This window comes from Phascolarctos cinereus, unplaced genomic scaffold, assembly GCF_003287225.1.
Source record: "Phascolarctos cinereus isolate Bilbo 61053 unplaced genomic scaffold, phaCin_HiC Scaffold_2;HRSCAF=192, whole genome shotgun sequence".
Classification (NCBI taxonomy): domain Eukaryota; kingdom Metazoa; phylum Chordata; class Mammalia; order Diprotodontia; family Phascolarctidae; genus Phascolarctos; species Phascolarctos cinereus.
This window is the reverse complement of record NW_027555625.1, coordinates 274,078,575-274,098,663: the sequence shown is the minus strand read 5'-3', so window position 1 is coordinate 274,098,663 and position 20,089 is coordinate 274,078,575. Positions and strand designations below refer to the sequence as shown.

The 20,089-nt window shown below is 45.4% G+C and overlaps 1 protein-coding gene across 3 annotated transcripts in view; it reads left to right on the top strand.

Annotated features, from left to right (window-relative positions):
- GNAO1 (G protein subunit alpha o1) overlaps positions 1-20,089 on the top strand; it is a 253,740-nt gene that overhangs the window by 206,304 nt on the left and 27,347 nt on the right. For 2 of the 3 annotated variants that reach the window (XM_020965568.2, XM_020965565.2), the window contains exons 5-6: positions 6,154-6,282; positions 9,419-9,548. In XM_020965568.2, the coding sequence (XP_020821227.1) occupies positions 6,154-6,282; positions 9,419-9,548 (259 nt within the window). Of the gene's footprint in view, positions 1-6,153; positions 6,283-9,418; positions 9,549-16,153; positions 16,308-20,089 lie in introns of all 3 variants that reach the window. The other variant, XM_020965567.2, reaches the window with a different exon arrangement.

Genomic DNA, 20,089 nt, shown 5'->3' with positions numbered 1-20,089 from the left:
ACTCACTGGATGCCTTTAGGCCAAGGTTAGATGACCACTTATCAGGTACAGATGGAACTCCATTTTCTCAGTTTCCATGATTTTGTTCAGATTGTTTTCTTCACTACAGCTTTATGTGGAGGGTAGTGTGAATATTATTATAATCATTTTATGATGAGGAAACTGAGTCTCACAAAGAGTAAGTGAATTGTCCATAGTCACACAATAGGGATGTGTCTGAGCTTGTATTCAGCTCTAGGTATTCTGGCTTCAAGTCCAGTGTTCTTTCTGCTATATCATGATTTCTTATTCTTTATTATTTAATAGCTCATACTTACATAGCACTTTATAGTTTGCATATACTTTTGTGTGATGTCATTTTGTTCTAAGCCCCTAGCTGATACATATATATATATATATATATATATATATGTATATACTTAAAAATTTGTAAAAGTTATAATTTTTTTAAGAATTCATAAAATAAAAATATTTAAAGTATTCCTCAAAACCATGAAAAGGTTAAATGGGGCTGAGTGCTAAGGAGGCTCAGATTGCTTTCCAGGGCCCTGACTCCAAATCCAAACATTTCAATTGACTCATTCATTCAAGGACAGGTACCCACCTACCTAATTCCCAGCCTGTGTTGGGAACTCCAGTCTGGCACCTCTTTTGGAGTGGCCGCGGGGAGAAGGTCAGACATAAAGGAGATAAGACAGAAGGGAGAACCCAAACATTCCACACCCAAAAGCCCCAAACAAGCGCATTGTTCAGTGTTGCCTGCCAGCTAGCGAGCTCAGCCACTCCCCAAGAACAGAAGAGGGTTCTGTCTACTCTGGAGGCCTGTGGTGGCATTATTGTGGCATCTAACCACCAGATGGTGCATGGGAGAGGACTTTCAGCAAACAAGAAAAGAAAAGAAAAGAAAAGAAAAGAAAAGAAAAGAAAAGAAAAGAAAAGAAAAGAAAAGAAAAGAAAAGAAAAGAAAAGAAAAGAAAAGAAAAGAAAATGAATCCTAGAATGTCAGAGCTTAAGAGACCTTAGCAATCTTCGTTTTATGTATGAGAAAACAGAGGCCCAGAAAGGGAAAGGAGCCTACCCAGTGTAACACAGCCTGTCTGTGGCAGAGCCAGGACTGCCAACTCCTGATCTCTAAGCTAGGTTTCCTTCCACTCCCTAGGGCTACCTCCCCATTGTTCTTTGTTTCAGCAAATATCCTGTTGTCTCACACAGGGCTGGGGAAGAGGAGAAAAAAAAAAGTCTAGATCCATTCTCCTCAGATTCCATCAGAGGACCCAGTTTTGAGTCTCAGCTAATGCTCCTGCTTGCTGATATTGAGTGTGGGCTAGTCACTTTGCCCTGCACCTCAGTTTTCCCATCTGTAAAAAGAGGCATTTGGACTAGATAGCCTCAAAAGGCCCTTCCTGCCGGATCTGTAAGCCCGTGATCCGAAAGGCCAGACTTTATAAGCAGGGAAATGAAGATTGTCTGTCTTCAGGGTTGCCCCACCCTGCTTTGACCACACTACTTACTGCTCGACAGGGAAAGAAGAGGGTATGGTGTTTTTGCTAAAAGGTTTTTTACCACAAATTCCCCTTAGACAGCCAGCCCTTCTAGGGCATTCGTTCAAAATACGGTTCCATTTTTTAAGCGTTCGTTTTACATATGAGCCTTCAAAAACATATCTGTTATTTTCAATGAGGTTCACCTTTATCCTAGGAAGGCAGGAATCTTAGGATCACATGATTGATACAATCATAGGCTCATGAGGCTTAGAGCTAAGATATGTGTGACCCTCTGAAGGCAAACAGGCTCCCAAAATACAGCCTCTCCCTTCATTTGTAATAGCAGTGAGCCTTAGGCTGTCATCATCCTCTTCAGCCTTTTGTCCCCAGGATCAATTAATCAATCAACAAGCATATATTAACCACTTACTATTATGTCAGGCACTGTGATTGGCAGCCCTTAAGATACAGACAAAAATGGACTGGTTTCTGCTCTCAAGAAACTTAAAGTGACCAGCTCTGAGCTTCTGGAGCTCCTGTCCAGTTTCAGCCTTGAGCCAGATATCTATCAACTATTCGTTATTCTCCTTTCCGCCTCAGTTACTCCCATTTGCTCAATGGACAGAATCCAGTTAGGCCAACATCTCAGAGACACCAGGAGGAGTGCTCCTATTAGGATCAGCTAATGAGCAGGACCAGGATATGGATTGAATGCCCTGACCCTAAGAACCGAGGATCGAGGGACTTGAGGCAGTTTCTTTAATGTGTGGCTTCAGAACCAAGTCTTTCATTCACAGGGAAAGGAAAGGACGTTGTGAAATCTGCTCACCAGCATTCCTTTGTATCTGCCGAGTTTATGGTTCTAATAAAACACACAGAACACTAGGGTTCATAGAATTATTGGTTTTAGAATTAGAAGAGACTTTAGACATCATCTAATCCAACCACAGAGAAGAAACTGAGACCAGAGAGGGGGGAAATGTCTTGCCCAAGATTGTGGAAACTTAATATGCAGTGATAAAGGGGGCAGCAGTGGGCCAAAGGGGTAAAATAAAATCATGAAAAAGGGGCTGGATTTGCATTCAGAGGACCTCCGTTCAAATCCTGGCCCTGTCACCTACTCCCCGTGTGACGTTGGGCAATGCATATCTGGGGCTTGGTTTCTTCATCTCTACAAATGATGGTGTTAATATCCCTTCTAGCACTAAATCACTGATTCTATAATGAGAGAAATAACAAAATCAAAATCTGAGTCATGCCCTCTGTCTCCAAATCCAGTGTTCTTGCCTCTGTACTAAAGTGACCCTCCTCAAAATGAGGCCCACCCCTCTCCCCAGGAAGCCAATCACTCAATAACGATTTAAGGGCCTACTGTGTGCTAAGCCAGCAGGCAGATGATCTTCCTCTGATCCCCCTCCCACCCACATTCTTGGCTTCCTCCAAGGAGGGAATAGCACCAGTCCCCTCCAGAGGAGGACATCCTACACAACCGAGAGCCAGCTAGAGAAAGGAAATCTTGCTTTTTCCCTGGCTCAATCATTTCTCCCCTCCCTGTAGCCCATGTTGCCCCTATATTCCCCACACCTTTCCTTTCGCTGATCTAGGTGAATCACAATAAAAGGGAGGCAGGATGCTGAAAATGCAATGATGAATGGCATGCTGACATGAACAGAACTCTGTACTCAGCACCATAGAGTTAGAGCTAAAAGGAATATTAAAAGACATCCAGCCCCATCCTTTCATTTTATAGAAGAGGAAACAGGTGCAGAAAGGTCAGTTGTCTTTTCTAAGGTTACAGGTAGTAAGAAGCAGGGCTGGGATCTGAACCTGGGTCTCTTTCCCCTGCACCTCTTAGATGCCTCTCTTAGATGACTCAGTTTCATATGGTTAATGTGGTTAATAATACTTGTCTACCTATCTCAAAAGGAGGTGGGGGGTTTTTTAAGCACTTCATAAACTTTTAAAACACTCCAGAAATGTGGGCCGTTATTATTATTGTTGGCTGTGTTATTGCTGGTTTCCAGGCTCTTGCCAAAGGTCGTTTTCCAAGATCATCAGTTTCCTTAGCAACTACAATTCAGCCTTGCCTTTAATGCACTTGCCTGTAGAACTGAAGCAGCTGGGACCAATTTTTATCCTTATCACAGTATCATAGCTCCACAACAGGAAGGGACTTAGAGGCCATCTTGTCCAACCCCCTCAATTTACAGATGAGGAAACAGAACCCAGAGTGGATAAGAGACTTGTCCAAGGTCACATAAGTAGTAAGAAACAGAGCTAAGATTTGAAGGGAGGTCTTCTAATTCTCAATCCAGCACTGTTTCCACTCTGCCACACTGCCTTCCTAACATACTCCTTTCATAATTTGAGAATATCTTATTGCTTCCCCCTTCTCCCAAGTACAAAAAGAGCCAGAGCAGGACCAGTTTACCCACAATGTGGTGATACCACTATGTATTGTGGCAGATTACCAAGAAAGCCACCCTGATACCTAATGCTTACCCCACTGGCCCTCCAGGGTACTAAGGTCTCCACCATTAGAGATGCATTTTGGGTTAAGGTTTTGCTTCTCCAGGAGCATAAGTATTCACTGCATATGCTCCTAAGAAAGGTAACAATACCCCCCCACCCCCATTAAGATCGTAGTTAAATGAGTTCATCAGATTACTTAGACAAAGAAAGATGAGAAAATTTCACTTAGGAAGGGGAGAGGAAGGAAGCTACCCTCAGCTTCTGGAGGGAAGGCTAAAGATCAGAGAAGAAAGCTAAGATTGGAAGATGTGCAATAGGAGTGGAAAGAGCAACTCTGCAATCCCTGTGCACAGCCCCAGACTATTGAGGCCACTCTCTCTGGCCTTCCTGAACCAGCTTCACTCTTCTCTGCTTTAGCAGTAGGGTAGTAGGAGGTAGTTGGATGGTCAGCTATCAACTATAATTCAACCTTGCCTTTAATGCACTTGCCTGTAAGCCTGAAGCAGCTGGGACCAGTTTTTATTCTTATAGTACCGTAGTTCTAGAACAGGAAGTACTACCCTGGAGGGCTAGACTTTTCTGGGAAGGAGCAGGGAGAGGTCAGCATCCCATGTCCCTGCCACATGGACTCACCTATAACCACCAAGAGGAGTGTCCTGGGATAGCACAACAGGGCATTGTGGAATGGAAGCACCTGGGGAAAGAAATGAGTCTGCAGCATCCTGGGTGGGTAGGTAGGTAGATAAGTGTCCCCCAAACCCAACTGAGCTTAGGGACTTGATGCAAAAAAAAAAAAGAAAGAAAGAAAGAAAGAAAGAAAGCTGGGAACTCAGCTGATGAGGCATTGCAGCTGGGGTTAGACATGTTTACAGGGCAAGGAGCCATTTGCCTCTCTCCTATAAAGGCTGAGGAGTTCAGCCTGTTTGTATAGAGCTTGTGTCCTAGCATGATTTAGTGAAAAGGACACTGGATTTGGAATGAGAGGACTTGGATTCATATCTACACATATTGACCTCAAGTAAATTACTTCACCTCTGCACCTCATGTATAAAATGAGGGCATGGCCTGCATAACTTCTGAGGTCTAAATCCTAGACTACTCTGGTATATATGGTCCATGTGTTCCTGCCATCATAAATGATTCTTCCTGGTGCCTTGAGTCAGAGCCTTTCCAAAGTCCAGAGGACCCTGGAAATCATGGCTCCTGAAAGACAGCTCAGCTAAGATGTCCTAAAATAATACACCCTATCCCCAGTGTTTCTAAGGACATTTCTAGTGGAATAACAAAAGTATAACTCTCTACCAGTGAGAAATAAAGACAGCACATAGAGTATCAAAAGCCATAAAATTGAGTACAAATCCCTTTGTCTAGTTGAATATTGGTAGCTAAGTATGCATTGCACAAAGCTGTTGTGAGTCTACACCACATTTGAACATTCATTCATTCAACAAACACTAAGTATCTACTATCAGCATAGCACTGTGTTGGATGGATGCTGAGGGAGAAACACAAAGGAACCTCAAGAAATTAGTTTAAAATATTAAAAAACTGAAATATACATTATCACATGTTTAGTGCCTAGAAGGTGGCACATAAATGTTATGGGAGACCCTAATGGAAAACTGAGCTTAGGACTCTGTCAGGAACAGCCATGAGATCATTGGTCAATCAATCAGTCAACATATTTATTAAGCACCTACTATATGCCAGACGCTGTGCTAGCCATTGGGGTTTCAAAATGAAACAGTCCCTGTCCTCAAGCACCTTACATTCTATTGGCAATGCCGAGGGTCTGCTGAACTTGGAGTGGGATACCAGGAGACATTAGCTCAGGCTGGGAGGATCAGTAATGGTTAAAGGAAGGAAAAGTCAAGCCAAGGATGTATGTAAGCCAGGCTATCAGAGTAAGGAAGGTCGCTCCCACTTTTGGAAGGGAGAGTTAGTTTCTACTGATCAGAGTCTCCAGTAAGAACTTGTACCCCACAAACAGCCTGGCACTGTCAGTTCAGCTGAGCTGGTCCTGCACAAAGGCGATGGGGAAATTCTAGATAGTTCGCAGACATACAAGGGAGACTAAGACAATGAAGTGTCGGTGAGGCAAGGTCAGGAGCTGCCATGTGCTCAAAGAGTTTTCTATGAGTGTCCTTGTCAGTATACATGAGCAAGCATGTTCCTTTTATGTTTTGTCTTTTCCCAGCTACCTAGACAGCTTAGATCGAATCGGAGCCGGGGACTACCAGCCCACAGAGCAAGACATCCTCCGAACCAGGGTCAAAACCACCGGCATTGTAGAAACCCACTTCACATTCAAAAACCTCCACTTCAGGTGAGGTCAATGGAAAATACTCATGGTATTGGAAAGCATCTCAAGGCAAGTAGATGGGCCATCCAGACAGACAAGGACTAACTTCATGATCAAAGGGTCAGGTCAAGCTAGTGTTAAGAGATGTTCCAACTTCACCCTCCTCCTCCTCCTCTTATATCTCCATTGCTGCTGTAAGGGAGCATAGGCTCAAGATTGCCATTCAAGTCACTTAGTCAGCATGGAACAAACACTGGTTGTTTTCTCAGATACATGCTAGGTACTGGGGAGCAGGAGTGAGAGTATAGAAAAGGAGCAGACATGGAGTCTGTCCTCAAGTAGCCTGATTGTGGAGGTAAGAATTAACACATGGACAATCAGAGACTATGGGGCCTTGTATGTTAAGGAGTACAAGGTATAATATAAAATGAACATTGATTGAAGGAAGAAAGGAAGGGTAAAAGGTGTTTATCCTAGAGAAGGGAAGATTCAGGACAGTTGTGATATCCATGGTCGGATATCATAAAGCTATCCTTTGGAAGAGGGATTAGGATTGTTCTGCTTGGCCTCATGAGGCAGAAGAGCAATGGGTAACAGCTGGAGAGAGGCAGATTTAGATTTGATGAAAGGAGAAACTTCCTGATAATTAGAGATAGAACGAAGTGGAATAGGCTGTCTGGGGAGGCCGTGGATTCCCCGACCCTGAAAGTTGATCTTTAGGCAGAAGCAAGATGGCAGCTTGTATACCAACCAGAGTAAATAGCCACGGTGGCTCTTCCAACTTTAAGATTCTGTGTTAGTTCAAGAGATCACAAGTATCTTCAAACAAGAGACAAATTGGTTTGGGCTGGAGTGATCACAGGAGGCTTCAGTGGGGTGGGCCATGAGCCAGACCTTGAAGAATGGGTAAGATTTGTATGGGTGGAGAGGAGCAAAAGTGGGCAGCAGACCAGATGTGGTATCAAGTACTGCTGTGGGAACTTTAACCTCCAGGGGAAGAAGATCGGGTCCCTGTGAGCAGAGCAGGTGGTTGTTTCAATGGATTGAGCAGAATGGGGGTGGAGGAGAGATAGAGGAAAAATACACATTGTCTGCTCCCTAAGAAAGGGATGCCTCCACCTGTGCTCGTACAGGCCCAGATATTCTGAGAGGGTCCCAGAGGGTCTGGTGTGACCACATCTGGGTAGGAGCAGGGGAAAGGACCATACATTTCCCACTACCTTCTGGAAAACACCCCCTTGAAGAATCCAGAGAAAAGAATAAAGCCTAGGAGAGGGGTAGATATAAAGGGCAGGGGCTCTCATGTGTCCTGAGTGTTGGTGCCAGCTGACTAAAAGGAGGAAGGGGCTTCTTTGGAAGGTCCTTGCAGAGGGTGTGGGGGTTGCATGTTGATTTCTCTCAGGACTGAAGGAAGAAGCAAAACAGATGTTGCCCCATTTTCCACGAAGCCCTGTTCTCCCAGCCTGGATTCTTGAGATCCTGCCAGTTCTGTTCTTTCACTGACTTTAGATGTCCATATCTCTGTACCTTGGGCTGGGCAGGTGGGGCAGGGGGTTGGAAAGCCCACATGCAGCACTGTGGCTTCTTCAGAGGGGTCCTAGGAGAAGTTGATGATGTGAGAGGAACAGGGCTTCTTTGATGACCCATGAAAAGCTGTGGTAATTGTCCCAATTCACAAGAACTATTGATGAGGACACATGTGGTGGGCCTGAGGGCCTAACAACTTTGCCCTACAGTCCAATAATCTGCTTCATGTTCTGAAGGCCTAAAGCTATGAACCAAGGGGATCTTGGCCATACTCCTCAATTAGAGCACCCAGCCCCTAAGGAGCCTGATTGCCCTGACATTGCTGTTAAGACAGACCCTGTTACCTAGGTCAAATGTGCCCTGCCCACTCTTTGGGCTATATTTATGGAGAATGTAGTAGAGTCCATAGCTATCTCTGAGGCTTGGAGACACCTCCTAGTTACCATCAGAGGCTGGGGCCTACCCTGACCATGAGCTGAATGAATCCTGATAGTTCCTGGATTCATAAGGAGTGGCCCACGGTGGGATCGTGGGGCTAGAGTCAGGTGATTTCTGAGCCACTGTCCTTCCAGGGCCATTCCCAAAGCTATTATTAGTTAGGGGGTCTGGGAGAGCCCAGAAAGTTGATGTGACATCAGGCTGATTGGTTTGTTCACTCCCAATTTAGTTAGATTGCAGATCCCAAGAGCTAAGGGCATGGGACAATACTGATCCTGTCTCCCAGAGCAGCCCAGGTTAGCCCCTCTGCTGCAGTCAGTATGGATGATCTGGGGCTATTGAGTCATCTGTAGGCTGCTCCCATCATCATTCCCCAACCTCTCCATTTGTTTTGCTTGAGGTTAATGAGATTAATTCAGTTTTGAAGAAAAATGTGGTTCCCCATCCCCTCTCCCCCTGCATTGGGGGTGTGCTGCTCCTGCTGTCCCTACAGTACTGAAAAGAATAAGACCAAGGTGTCAGAAAGCTGAGGTCCCAGACCAATTCTGCCACTAACTCACGGTGTGACCTTGAGCTTGTGACTCTCCACCCTGGATCTTAGTTTCTTCATTTATAAAATGAGGGCAATATTGACCCTAACTGCCTCATAGGACTATTTTAAGGGTTGAATGAAGACAAGATAGCGTCAAAAAGTTAACACCACCATATGAACATCAAGATTTGTCATTCTTATCTTGAAAGGATGGGGCTGCCCAAGACATTTTTAGGTTGGTCCCCAATGGATTATCAGGATCTTGAGTGTGATCTGAAGCACTGTACTCTTCTGTACTCCTCAGGGCTTTGAGAATAGTCCTGGAAGGACAGTGGCTCAAAAATTAAGTGAGAGGGCACTCACTTCAGAGAAGAAGAGTTTTGAGGACAGAAGGTTCTTATGGTTTACCTGTTAGATATATTCCTGCCTTCAGGAGCCATGCTATCAGGGGTGAGGGGGGCCCTCTGAGGTGCAGAGCCCTGCACTGGCCTTCTGGGACACTGGTTATAAAAAGAAATCCTCAGTCTCCTGTCCTCTTCTCCCATATGCATACATCATTATGGGGGAGGGCAGGGGTTGAAGGTTGGCGATGCAGAGAGAGAAAGTGACCAAATGCTCCGGCTCCCTGCCTCATCCCCTCTCCCATCTCTTTCTGTCTCTCAGGCTGTTTGATGTTGGGGGCCAGAGATCTGAACGCAAGAAGTGGATTCACTGCTTCGAAGATGTCACAGCAATCATCTTCTGTGTCGCGCTGAGCGGTTATGACCAGGTGCTCCATGAAGACGAAACCACGGTGAGTGCACCTACCTAGAAGGATATTGGCCCTGGGCCTCCTCCTTGGCACTTTGTGGGAGGTTGGATCCTGGCTAGGGGGTAAGTTCTCTGTGGTTCACTCCAGAATTTGAACCTGGAACAAGGGAGAAGGAAGAGTCAGTTTCAGTTAGTGTTGAACCCATGGTGGGGATGCCTTTGGTTCAAGAATGCTGTGGATTTCTGGTTCCTATTTGACAAAGGCCAGTGGTTGTGAATCATGACTTAACAGCCAATGCAGAAAAAGGGGGAAAAATTACAAGACCTGAGATTGCCATAAAAACTCCTGTGGATTTCTTAAAAGAAGTTAGGCCTCAGGAACAAGCACTTTGCCATTGAATCATGTAGTTGATCAGAACAAAATCAGTCAAGGCCTAAAAGAAATCAGTCTATAAGCAAATAAGGAAAATAAAATGGAAACTACAGTCCATAGCCATGGTAGTCTCCTCTTAGATTTTGCCAGAAAAGCCACTGGTGACTGTAGCCCTTGTTAGAAAAGCCAGGGTCTCCAGAGAGTACTTGATTCTGGACAGTTCCAGACCAATGAATGTGGACTTATTGAAACTTGATCTGAACTGGCTTAATTGGCCCAGGTTCTAGTCAGAAGAAAATTACTTGGTACTCTCTGCTTGTTCTTAACCTGGAGTCCATGAACTTTTTAAAAAAAATTTTGATAACTTTATTCTATTTTAATTGGTTTCCTTTGTAATCCTATGTGTTTTATTTTATGTATAAAAAAATTGTTCTGAGAAGGGGTTCACAGGCTTTGCCAAACTGCCAAAGGGTTGAATGAAGACAAGATAGCGTCAAAAAGTTAACACCACCATATGAACATCAAGGTTTGTCATTCTTATCGTGAAAGGACGGGGCTGCCGTAAAACTAAACAAGGTTAAGAACTCCCACGTTTAGAGCAACAAATATAGTTTCAAGGATGGCAAAGCAGCCTGCCACCAAAATGCTGTGAGTTAGTCTTCCAGCATTCTTTAGAATCCATTCATATAACCATATCCCACCAGAGTACACAGCCTCCCTCCAGCACAGGCTTGCCTGCTTCAATCAACATGGCTGCTGTGGCAAGCCAGTGTCATATCCTGGATTGGCCTTCTAGCCAGGAAGACCTGAGTTCAGGTCCCACCTCTAAAACCTACTAGCTGTGTGACTCTGGGCAAGTCATGTAGCTTCTCAGTACCTCAGGCAGCTGGTCAAAATGAAAAGTCACAGAGTAGGTGCCAATCTGCATTGGCAAATAGGAAGTTCCTTACACAAGTGAAAATCACAGGTGTGGTCAAAAAGCAACATTCCTACCCTTACCCCTCAAAGTGGCAACTGTACTTAGAGCAGCCAATGAATGGCTGAGTGTTCTGAGAGTATTGTCAAAGGTAAAGTGGGAGCTGGGGTGATGTGATTTGTACTTTTATGGGAGGGCGATGGTTGCTTTGTTCATGTGTCTTCAAAATGAGAAGTGAATAGGCCATTTCCTTTATTGAATCGCTGCATGCTCCCCACCAGTGCTGATGATGGTCTGATGATGGTGTGGTGGGGAGATAGCGCGGTATAAGAGAAAAAGCCTTGGACCGGGAGTCAAGAGATCTGAGGTATAATTTTGGTTCCTTCACCTGTTCTCTGTGTGACCTTAAACAATTAATAACTTCTCTGTGCCTCATTTTCTTCATCTGGCAATTCAGGATGATCTTGGCCCTAACTCCTTGTTGTAAGGATCAAATATAGCAATGGTCATGAGCCCTCTTTAAAAATGTAAAAGTACATTGAGGATATAAAATAGGATTAGTATTATTGTGTGTGTAAATGCGTGTGTGTTTGGAGAGGAGACACTGCTTGGGTAAATTGAAATGGACCAACTTTGGTTGCTGGGTGATCCATTATGCCCAATACACGTATCTAGGGCCAGCTTCATTCCTCAGCCCCAACCCATCTCTGAAGCTGGGCTTTCAGCACCCATCCTGACCAAGAGAAGGGGCTTTATTCAGATTCTGCTATGATAACTACAGAGCTGGGCACATGGTAGGAGCTTGGGATGGGAAGAATCCTAGCTGTTGAAACTCTTTTTGAAGTTCATTCGTCCTATGGTTCTGTGTTTTCTCCCAGTAAGTTGTGTGGAAAAGATACCTGAGCCCACAATAATGTCCTCTGACAGCAGGGGGAGGGGGGAGGGACATCACAGAATTGGCCTCCACTTTGTCCGGGTACATGTGGATTGTTTCTCAGGAAGGTATTGCCTGGACTTCCTGAAAGCCAATCAGTGTTTGCATTGGTCTTTGGTTGCCTTGGAAGTAGAAGGGGACTATGCATCCCTGAGGAATAGATGGGCCAGTCATTTCATTGAACTGATGCTCACTCCTCATCAACATTAACAAGGGGCCAGCTCTTAAGGAACCATCTCTGGTGAGGTGAGGAGACTATCAGGGTATAATGGGAAGACTGCTGAACCAGAAGTCCATTGATCTGTCCTCTCTCTGTTACCAGTTCACAGTGTGAGCTTGACAAGTCATTTAATCTCATATTCCCACATAATATTTGGGTCCTCACCACCCCTTACTGGAATTTGAAACTGTTTCCAGGGTCTGCCTTTGGCATTGTACAACCCTTGTGGTCATCTTTGTGCTTTATACTTTTAGCAGTAGCTGAAGCTGCCTGACTTGCAAGGTCTACACACCATTCTTCTGATGTTCAGTCCCAGAATCCACATGTGTAAAAGTGAGGGATAGGCACAGAGACCTTGGACAATGTAAAGTGGATTGCAGATGGATGTGCACTATAAGGAGAATGGGAAAAGATTGTTTCTATTCCAATGGCATTGTGTTTTTGGAAGCTGAGTGGGCTAAAAATGGGCTGGGATGAACAACTGAGACTTGGAGTGACACAGACAGGGCTAATGGGCCAGGCTGGACTGGGCAAAGATGGGATGGCCTAGGATCAGGTCTAAAGGGCAAGAGGATGGCAACTGGATTGCATTGTTGAATGCTTTTAATTCACTCTACTGCAATATCTAACCTACCAAAAAAAAAAAGGCCTCATGATTGACCAAAATGAGTTTATTTATAGTCATGTTAATATGGGAAAGGGGCTCTTAGTTGTGGAAGTTGCCTGTGGCACAGACATATTTCTAGAACTAAATGTGAGGTGTGGGGCTAGAAAAAAAGGTTCCGAAATCCAAACGAACCTTTAGATATGGCTCCATAGTGGTGACAAGACATCTGGGCAGCACCATGCCATCTGGATTATGCTACAGGTGACCTGGTGCCTCTGGACTAATCCTAGAGGATCCACATTCTAAGAGTATCTATCTAGGGTTGTCCTCAATGAGGTGTGGAATCCAGAATTTCATTCCAATTCCTAGCATGCTTTGGTAATTGTGGGGCTTCTCTTGGCAATTTTCTCTCTTCTCTGCCACTTATAAGCTGATGACAAGGTTCCTGGGCAAACGTATTTCTCTTCTTAGTTCTGTCTTTTCCTTCCTGTCCTCCCCCTCTCCCTTGCCTTTCTGATATTCTTTCTGCCTCTTCACTCCTAACCAGAGCCCAGGGAGAGGCTGAAGGGAGAAGTAGCAGGGATGATTGATTGGTTGATGAAGGGGAACAAAACCAGTTCCTTTCTTACCCTCCCCTTTAGACTCTAGGGGGAACCGAAAGGAAAGTCTCTTCCCACATTCCTCCCTTCCCAACAGCCAGCCTCTCCCCGCCTTGAAGAATGTCAGTTAAAAAAAAAATGAGCACTCAAAAATAAATATGCTCTCTCCAGAAAAGGCATTTAAGAACTTCTATAGTGCATTAATTAACCTTCTTCCCCCAGTGGGCAAATGGAGCCAAAAACCAGCAGCACTAGAAATGTCCAGATTTTTCAAGACCAGCTGGTTTGTTCAGTGCCATCTCATCAGAGACAAAAAGCATTGAATTTTGGCCAGCCCAACCTCGGAGGTCTAGGGCCAGGCTAGCTCTAGCACATACTTCCCTCCTTTCCAGGTGTGTCCTGATTCATGTCTCCAAGGGTGCTGGAGTCACCTCCTTATGAGAAGTCCTTGAAACCTCTCCAGGCCTCATCCTGTACCCCTAGGACCTTCTGTGATGCTAATGCTTTAGGGGACAGCTAGACTCTCGGTATGCCCCAACCACAGAGGCTTCCTGCAGGGCTGTTCACCAAATTTGAAGATGAGATTAAAATAGAAGGAAGGGGCAGCTAGGTGGTGCAGTGGATAGAGCATTGGCCCTGGATTCAGGAGGACCTGAGTTCAAATCTGGCCTCAGACACATAACACTTACTAGCTGTGTGACCCTGGGCAACTCACTTAACCCCATTGCCTAGCCAAAAAAAAAAAAAAGAAGAAGAAGAAGAGAAGGAAAAGAGGATGAGGAAAGGTAGAGTAAGGAAAAAGTTTCAGAGAACACCTCTCTCCCCACCCCCTGCCACCCTACCCCCCACCATTATGGGCTGCCAGGTAGCACAGTGTATAGAGTGCTGGATTTGGAGCCAGGAAGACCTGAGTTCAGATCCCACCTCAGACACTAGGTGTGTGATCCTGAGCAAATAAATCATTTAACCTCTATCTACCCCTATGAAAAATGGGAATAATAATAGCACCTACCTTGCAGGGTTGTTGGGAGGATCAAATGAGATAATACGTGTAACGTGCTTTGCAAATCTTCAAATGCTATATAAATGTTAGCTCTTATTAATAATTAGCTGTTATCTATAATCAGAAAATGGAAGCATTAGCTAGATGCTATGGCTGGGGTGGGAGTGGGGAAGATGAGAAAGAGGTAGATATAAAATTGGACATGTGCACATTTTACATACATTTATATATACATATATATGCACACACACATATATATATGCACATACAAATATAGATATATGAAATAAGGTCTGTGCCGTATGGAGCTTACAGTGTGATACGGAAGGAAGAATAGACATACATGACCAGCCCCACTAGCTGCAGAAAAGCACATCCATACAGTCTGTAGGCTCCAGCATTAGGCCTCCAGCACAAACTTGACTTTTGACAATTCGCTGGGAAGAGAGGGTTGTGAATCCCTCTTTGCTACAAAAAAGAAGAAGAAAAGCCTGAGATGTAATCCACCCATTGGAAGTACCCAAGGGCCTCCTTCCCCAGCCTGAGGAGCTGCTTCTGCCTAAGATGGGGCCCAGGGACTTGTAAAACAAGATGATTTTTCTATGTTCACATAATGCCCACTATCAAAACACAAACTTCCAGTCGTTTGGGCCCTGGCCCATAGCTGGTACCATCCAGGGACAGAATCCAAACTCCAATGGGGCAAGGCCCCCGCCCTGCCTGCCATCACCCTGGGACTCGGGGGTGCCTCTCATCCTTTCCTGGAGAGCACAGCTCTGGCATCAGCCCCTCGATCCAAATGTCTCCAGGTTTCTGCACACCACAGCCTTTCCTCCACTACCTGCTCTTATCTTCCCCAACAAAGACCAAAAGCTGAGCATATTTTGAGAGAGCCACCAAATCTGTCAGGTATGAAGCCCTTCCCCTAAATCAAGCCAACCCCATTAAGAGTTGAAAGCAGTAGAGGTTTGGGATGATGCGGGGTGACTTTGCTGTGAATTCCCTTCTTTCCCTGAGAATCAATCACTTTGCTTTCATTTGTCCTTTTCATCATCCTCTTTCAGTCTCCATCTCCATATCCTATAACCCCAAAGCTACTCTGGCTTCTGTGTATTTAAACCTCAGGACTCATTGGCCAGCAAGTTAATACTCTCTCCCAAACCACAAGCTGATATGGACAGGTTAGCCTACTGACTCCCCGTCCAGCCCCACTGATTTTCATGTGGCTTTTTTTTTCTGTTATTGTTTCTGCCGTTCGTTCCCCTGACCTCCTATTTTTTTTTTAGTTTGGTTTTGTTCTTTTGGGTTTTTTTCTCCCCCAACTTTTTCTTGGATCATCATCCAGAGAAACTCATCCCCCCAAGATCCACCGATCAATTCCTTTTAGTCCTCGTCCAGCCAGGCAAAAAATGAATCACCCACTGGGCAGAAGTCACAGCAAGATCATTACCGAGCTGTCAGTACCCCCTTGGTGTCTGCTTCCAACTCTGGATTAATTCGAGGATCTCACTGGTCCTCGGTTAATGATGTCCAACTGAATGCGTGCAACCTCCAAACCCTGCTGGCAAAACTGAATGAGAACGTGACAAAAGAAATCTGCATGAGCCGTGTTTCCATGTAGACATGTTCAATGGGCGACAGTAGTCCCCTTCCCCTCTACATGCATGATGCATGACCACATATATTTACATATATATGAGCTGGAATCCTTTAGATTATCCAGCCTCCCCTCCCTATCACACCCCTGAAGCAGCCCTGCCCCAGCCCCGCTGTCCTTGCCTGTGTGTTGAATGGAGTAGGGACCGCATTCACGTACGTCCGTGTAGACCACTCCGTACCAGTCCTGTCCGGGCTGCACATTGCCGTAGCCTCGATCGACTCTCCCTTGGCTTTTCTCGTTGTCGGTGGTGATTCAGCTGGCTTGGATCCCTCTGCATGTCGGGGCGCCCTGGGGGGGGGTGCCCTTTCCCTCACGCCCCTCTCTGCTCTGTTACAGAATCGCATGCACGAGTCCCTCAAGCTATTCGACAGCATTTGCAACAACAAGTGGTTCACCGACACCTCCATCATCCTCTTCCTGAACAAGAAGGACATCTTTGAAGAGAAAATCAAGACGTCGCCGCTGACCATCTGCTTTCCTGAGTACGCAGGTAAGGCAGGGGCTTCCTCAGGGAGCAGCATCAAGCTTATGGCACTGGGGTCAGGCAGTGGAACCACAGATAACCCAAAACAGCAGATAACACAAAAATCTTCCTGGAGAATGTATTATGCTGAGGGTTTGAGTGCAGACAGGTATTAAAAATGGGTACAGGTTGTCAGCAGCAGGGAGAGCCAGCCACTAATAGCAGTAGATAAAGAGATGGCCTCAGGGCCAGGATGCATGAGCTGCAGATCCTGCCCCTTACACACACTGGCTCTGAAATCTTGGGCTAGTCACTTACCATCTATTTGTATTTATATATAAATATAAATTGACCTTCATTGGTAGAGGGAGTTTCCTTATCTGAAAATAATCGGGGGCACCTGGGTGGCACAGTGGATAGAGCTCTGAGCCTGGAGTCAAGAAAACCTGAGTTCAAATCTTATTATCTGTGAGATTCTGGGCAAATCACTTAACCTCTATTTGCCCAATTTCCGCTTCCGAAAAATGGGGAGAAAGATGGCACCCACCTTCTAGGGTGGTTGTGAGGATCAAATGGCATAATATTTTTGCAAAGCACTTAGCACAGTGCCTGGCACATACTGGGCACCATATAAATATTCGCTGTTATTATTATCATAGGATAATAGATTGAGAGCCAGAAGGGACCATGAAGTCTCCTTAGTCTACTGATGAGGAAACAGGCCCAGTGTGATAGAGTGATTTGCTCATAGTCAGATGGGTAGTGACAAACTCAAGATTTGAACTCAGGTCTTTTGACTCCAAAGGCAATGCTTTTCCCACTCTACCAACTCTTTGTCTCAACAGAAAAAAATCACAGGTCCAGTCCCTATCCAAATCCCTTCAGAGAATGGTAAAGTGGAAGAGTTTCTGAATGTGGAAACAGAAGACATGGGTTTAAGTCCCAACTAAGCCACCTAGCCATGTGACCTGGGACAAATTGCTTCCCCTCCGGAGACCTCTGTGTCCTTCCTCTGTACAATGAGAAGGTTGGACTACCACCAAGACCCCTTCCAGCTTCAAATGCCCTGATCCTATAATTTGCATGGGAGTTTTCAGTCACTGACAGTGAGCAATCTTTAGAAACACTGAGGGATCTCAGGCCCCAGGGAAATGAGCACCAGCATCTCAGAGAGCACCAGGTGCCCCTGAGGCCGCTCGCTCGATGGAGGGAGGGAGAGAGGGGACAACGGAGAGTCCCCGAAGGCAGATGTGCCCAGTGTCTCCACCCTGGGTGCCCCTGCCCTAGCAGAAGTTAATGGTGCCTTTGGTGGTCAGAGAGAAAGAGCCTGTTCCCAAATAGTGATGTCTTGTGAGCATATGGTATTGTGTGGAAAGATGATAAGATGCACATCAAAGGCCCCTCACGCTATTCCAGTCTCTCTGTGCACATATGGAGGGGCAACAAAAGGAGAGGGGTGGTTAAAGCTGAGTGAGGTTAGTTCAGAAGGCTTCCTGAAGGTGAGTGTGAAGCAGCTTTTAAGAGGATACAGAATGATGATTGACAGAAAGAACGCTGGATTTGTATTCAGAAGGTCTAGGTTCAGATCCTGCCTCTGCTCATTATGCTCTGTATGACTACGGGCAATGATGTAACTTCTCTGAGCTTTGGTTTCCTGTTCTGCAAAATGAGATTGGATGAACTCCAAGTTCCCTTTCATCTCCTGCCTGTGCAGTCTCTGTGCCCTATAGCTCAGTGGGGCTCTTGCATCCTTCATTTTGCCTTTCCTGGTCCCTGTCCACCTCCCACCTTCAAGAGGCCTTGAGTTCTCTCTAGAGCAGGAGAAAGCAAATTACATTCACTGAGCAGTGCAGGATCCTGAGGAACCCACACCTCCAGATCAGGGGAAGAAGGAAGGAGCGTAGCAGTGAAATCACCCACATGATAGGCCAAATGGACAGGTCTTAGATTGCATCCTTGTATCTTCAGCATAGAAGGCACCCTACTCTACTTATCCTGAGGCAGGAGAGTATCTCAAATAGAGCAACTCACTGCAACTGGGACCCATTAAGGCATTGTTGGGCTCCATGGGCCATGTTTGCCATAGAGCTTCTAGAGCCCACTGTCAGTTATAACCATTTTTTATCCACCATAGGCTACTTATTCTGACTAGATTATCCTAACTCCCTGCATCTCCTCCTCAATCTTCATAATGGGAATGCTGCAGGCAGGAGACCACTAAGGACCATCAATCCGTCAAGCTATTACGAAGAGGCTTGGATCAAAGGTTAGGCCTATAGAGAACATGAAACTATTTTCCAGAGTTTTTTTCAGTCCCTGAAGTCTAATGAGCCCAGCCACCCTCACTCCCAGTTCACACATGCAGGACAGAACAAAGGGGTCATAGGATCATAGATCAAGGGTTGGAGGGGACCTCAAAGGTTATTGAAACATAGACTTAGAATTGTGGATTTAGAACTAGAAAGGACTTTAAAGGTCCAATCCCTCATTTTGCAGATGAGGTCACCATAGTCCAAAACATTAAGTGACTTGGCCAGAGTCACATGGGTAATAAGCATAATCATCAGGATTTGAACTCAAGTCTTCAGAGCCAGTGCTCTTCCTATGCTAGGCTACCTCAGATGGAAGTGCCAGGCCCATGGACTACAGTGACATGGGCCCATTATGCCACCTTGCAACAAGACAGTTTTTTACATGGCTAGTTCTAATGTCACCCAGAGGTGATTTTGTTATCAAGTGAACATTTATGTCTTTTAAAAACATACCATTTATTTAAAGAGATACAGAAAGGAAGTGTTGCCTGATGGATAGAGAGCCAGCCTCGGAGTCAGGAAGACCTGGGTTCAATGCCTGCCTCTGACATATCCTGGCTGTGTGACCCTGAGCAAAGGACCTAACCTCTTAGTGCTCAAAGCAATGCTCTATGACTGTGAGGTAGAGAAAAGACGTAATCTTCATTGATAGAGTTTCCTCACCTGGGAATTCCCTGTACCAATGAACTCACTGGTCTAATCCTTTTCCCTATTAAGAGGTACTATTTTTGAAGGCTATTGAACAATGGTATTCTGAACTACCATCTGGTTTTCTAGAATCTTGGGTTTGATAAAGGAGAAGGGAGGTGTGTCTTCACGTAGTATCTCAAACCCTATGCATTGTGCCAAATGGCAGGGTCCTGCCTCCAGACAGACTTCTTTTCCTGCCCCTGGACAGGGCAGATTGTGAGATCCTCAGTCCTCAGGCAGCAAGATCCTCTCTAACTTCTTATGTTCCTGAATGCTCTACCCCTCAATATTCTCCCTGAAGCAGCATCTACTTAGGTATACCACAGGAACTGGAGCTCTTTCTGAGATATATAGGGCAGGCCTTTCAGCCAAACTACTGTTTTGTGGCCTCTTTGACCATCAACCCTAATCGCAGCCTATCGGCCTGTGTGTCAGATGTGATACCTAATGGATCACTGGACATAAGGTACCGAGACAAAAGGGCCCCTTTTCCAAGGCCAGAACTGGAGGGCTTTGCTCTTCTTGATCAGGCACGAGGGTATGCAGGCAAGAGCATGTCTAATCAATTTTGAGTCAAGTTTAGGGGATGGATGTGGAGGTTGACTTGAGTTCAAATCCTGATGATTATGCTTATTACCTGTGTGACTCTGGCCAAGTCACTTAATATTTTGAGCTGTGGTGAATTGGCCAGTGCCCAAGAACTCAAAGAAATAAGCAAGTCCCTCTCCCTCAGGTCAATATTTGCTTCCCCCACTACCTGGTGACATCCGTGAGTTGTTTGGTTGCAAAGAAAACAATTTACATTTT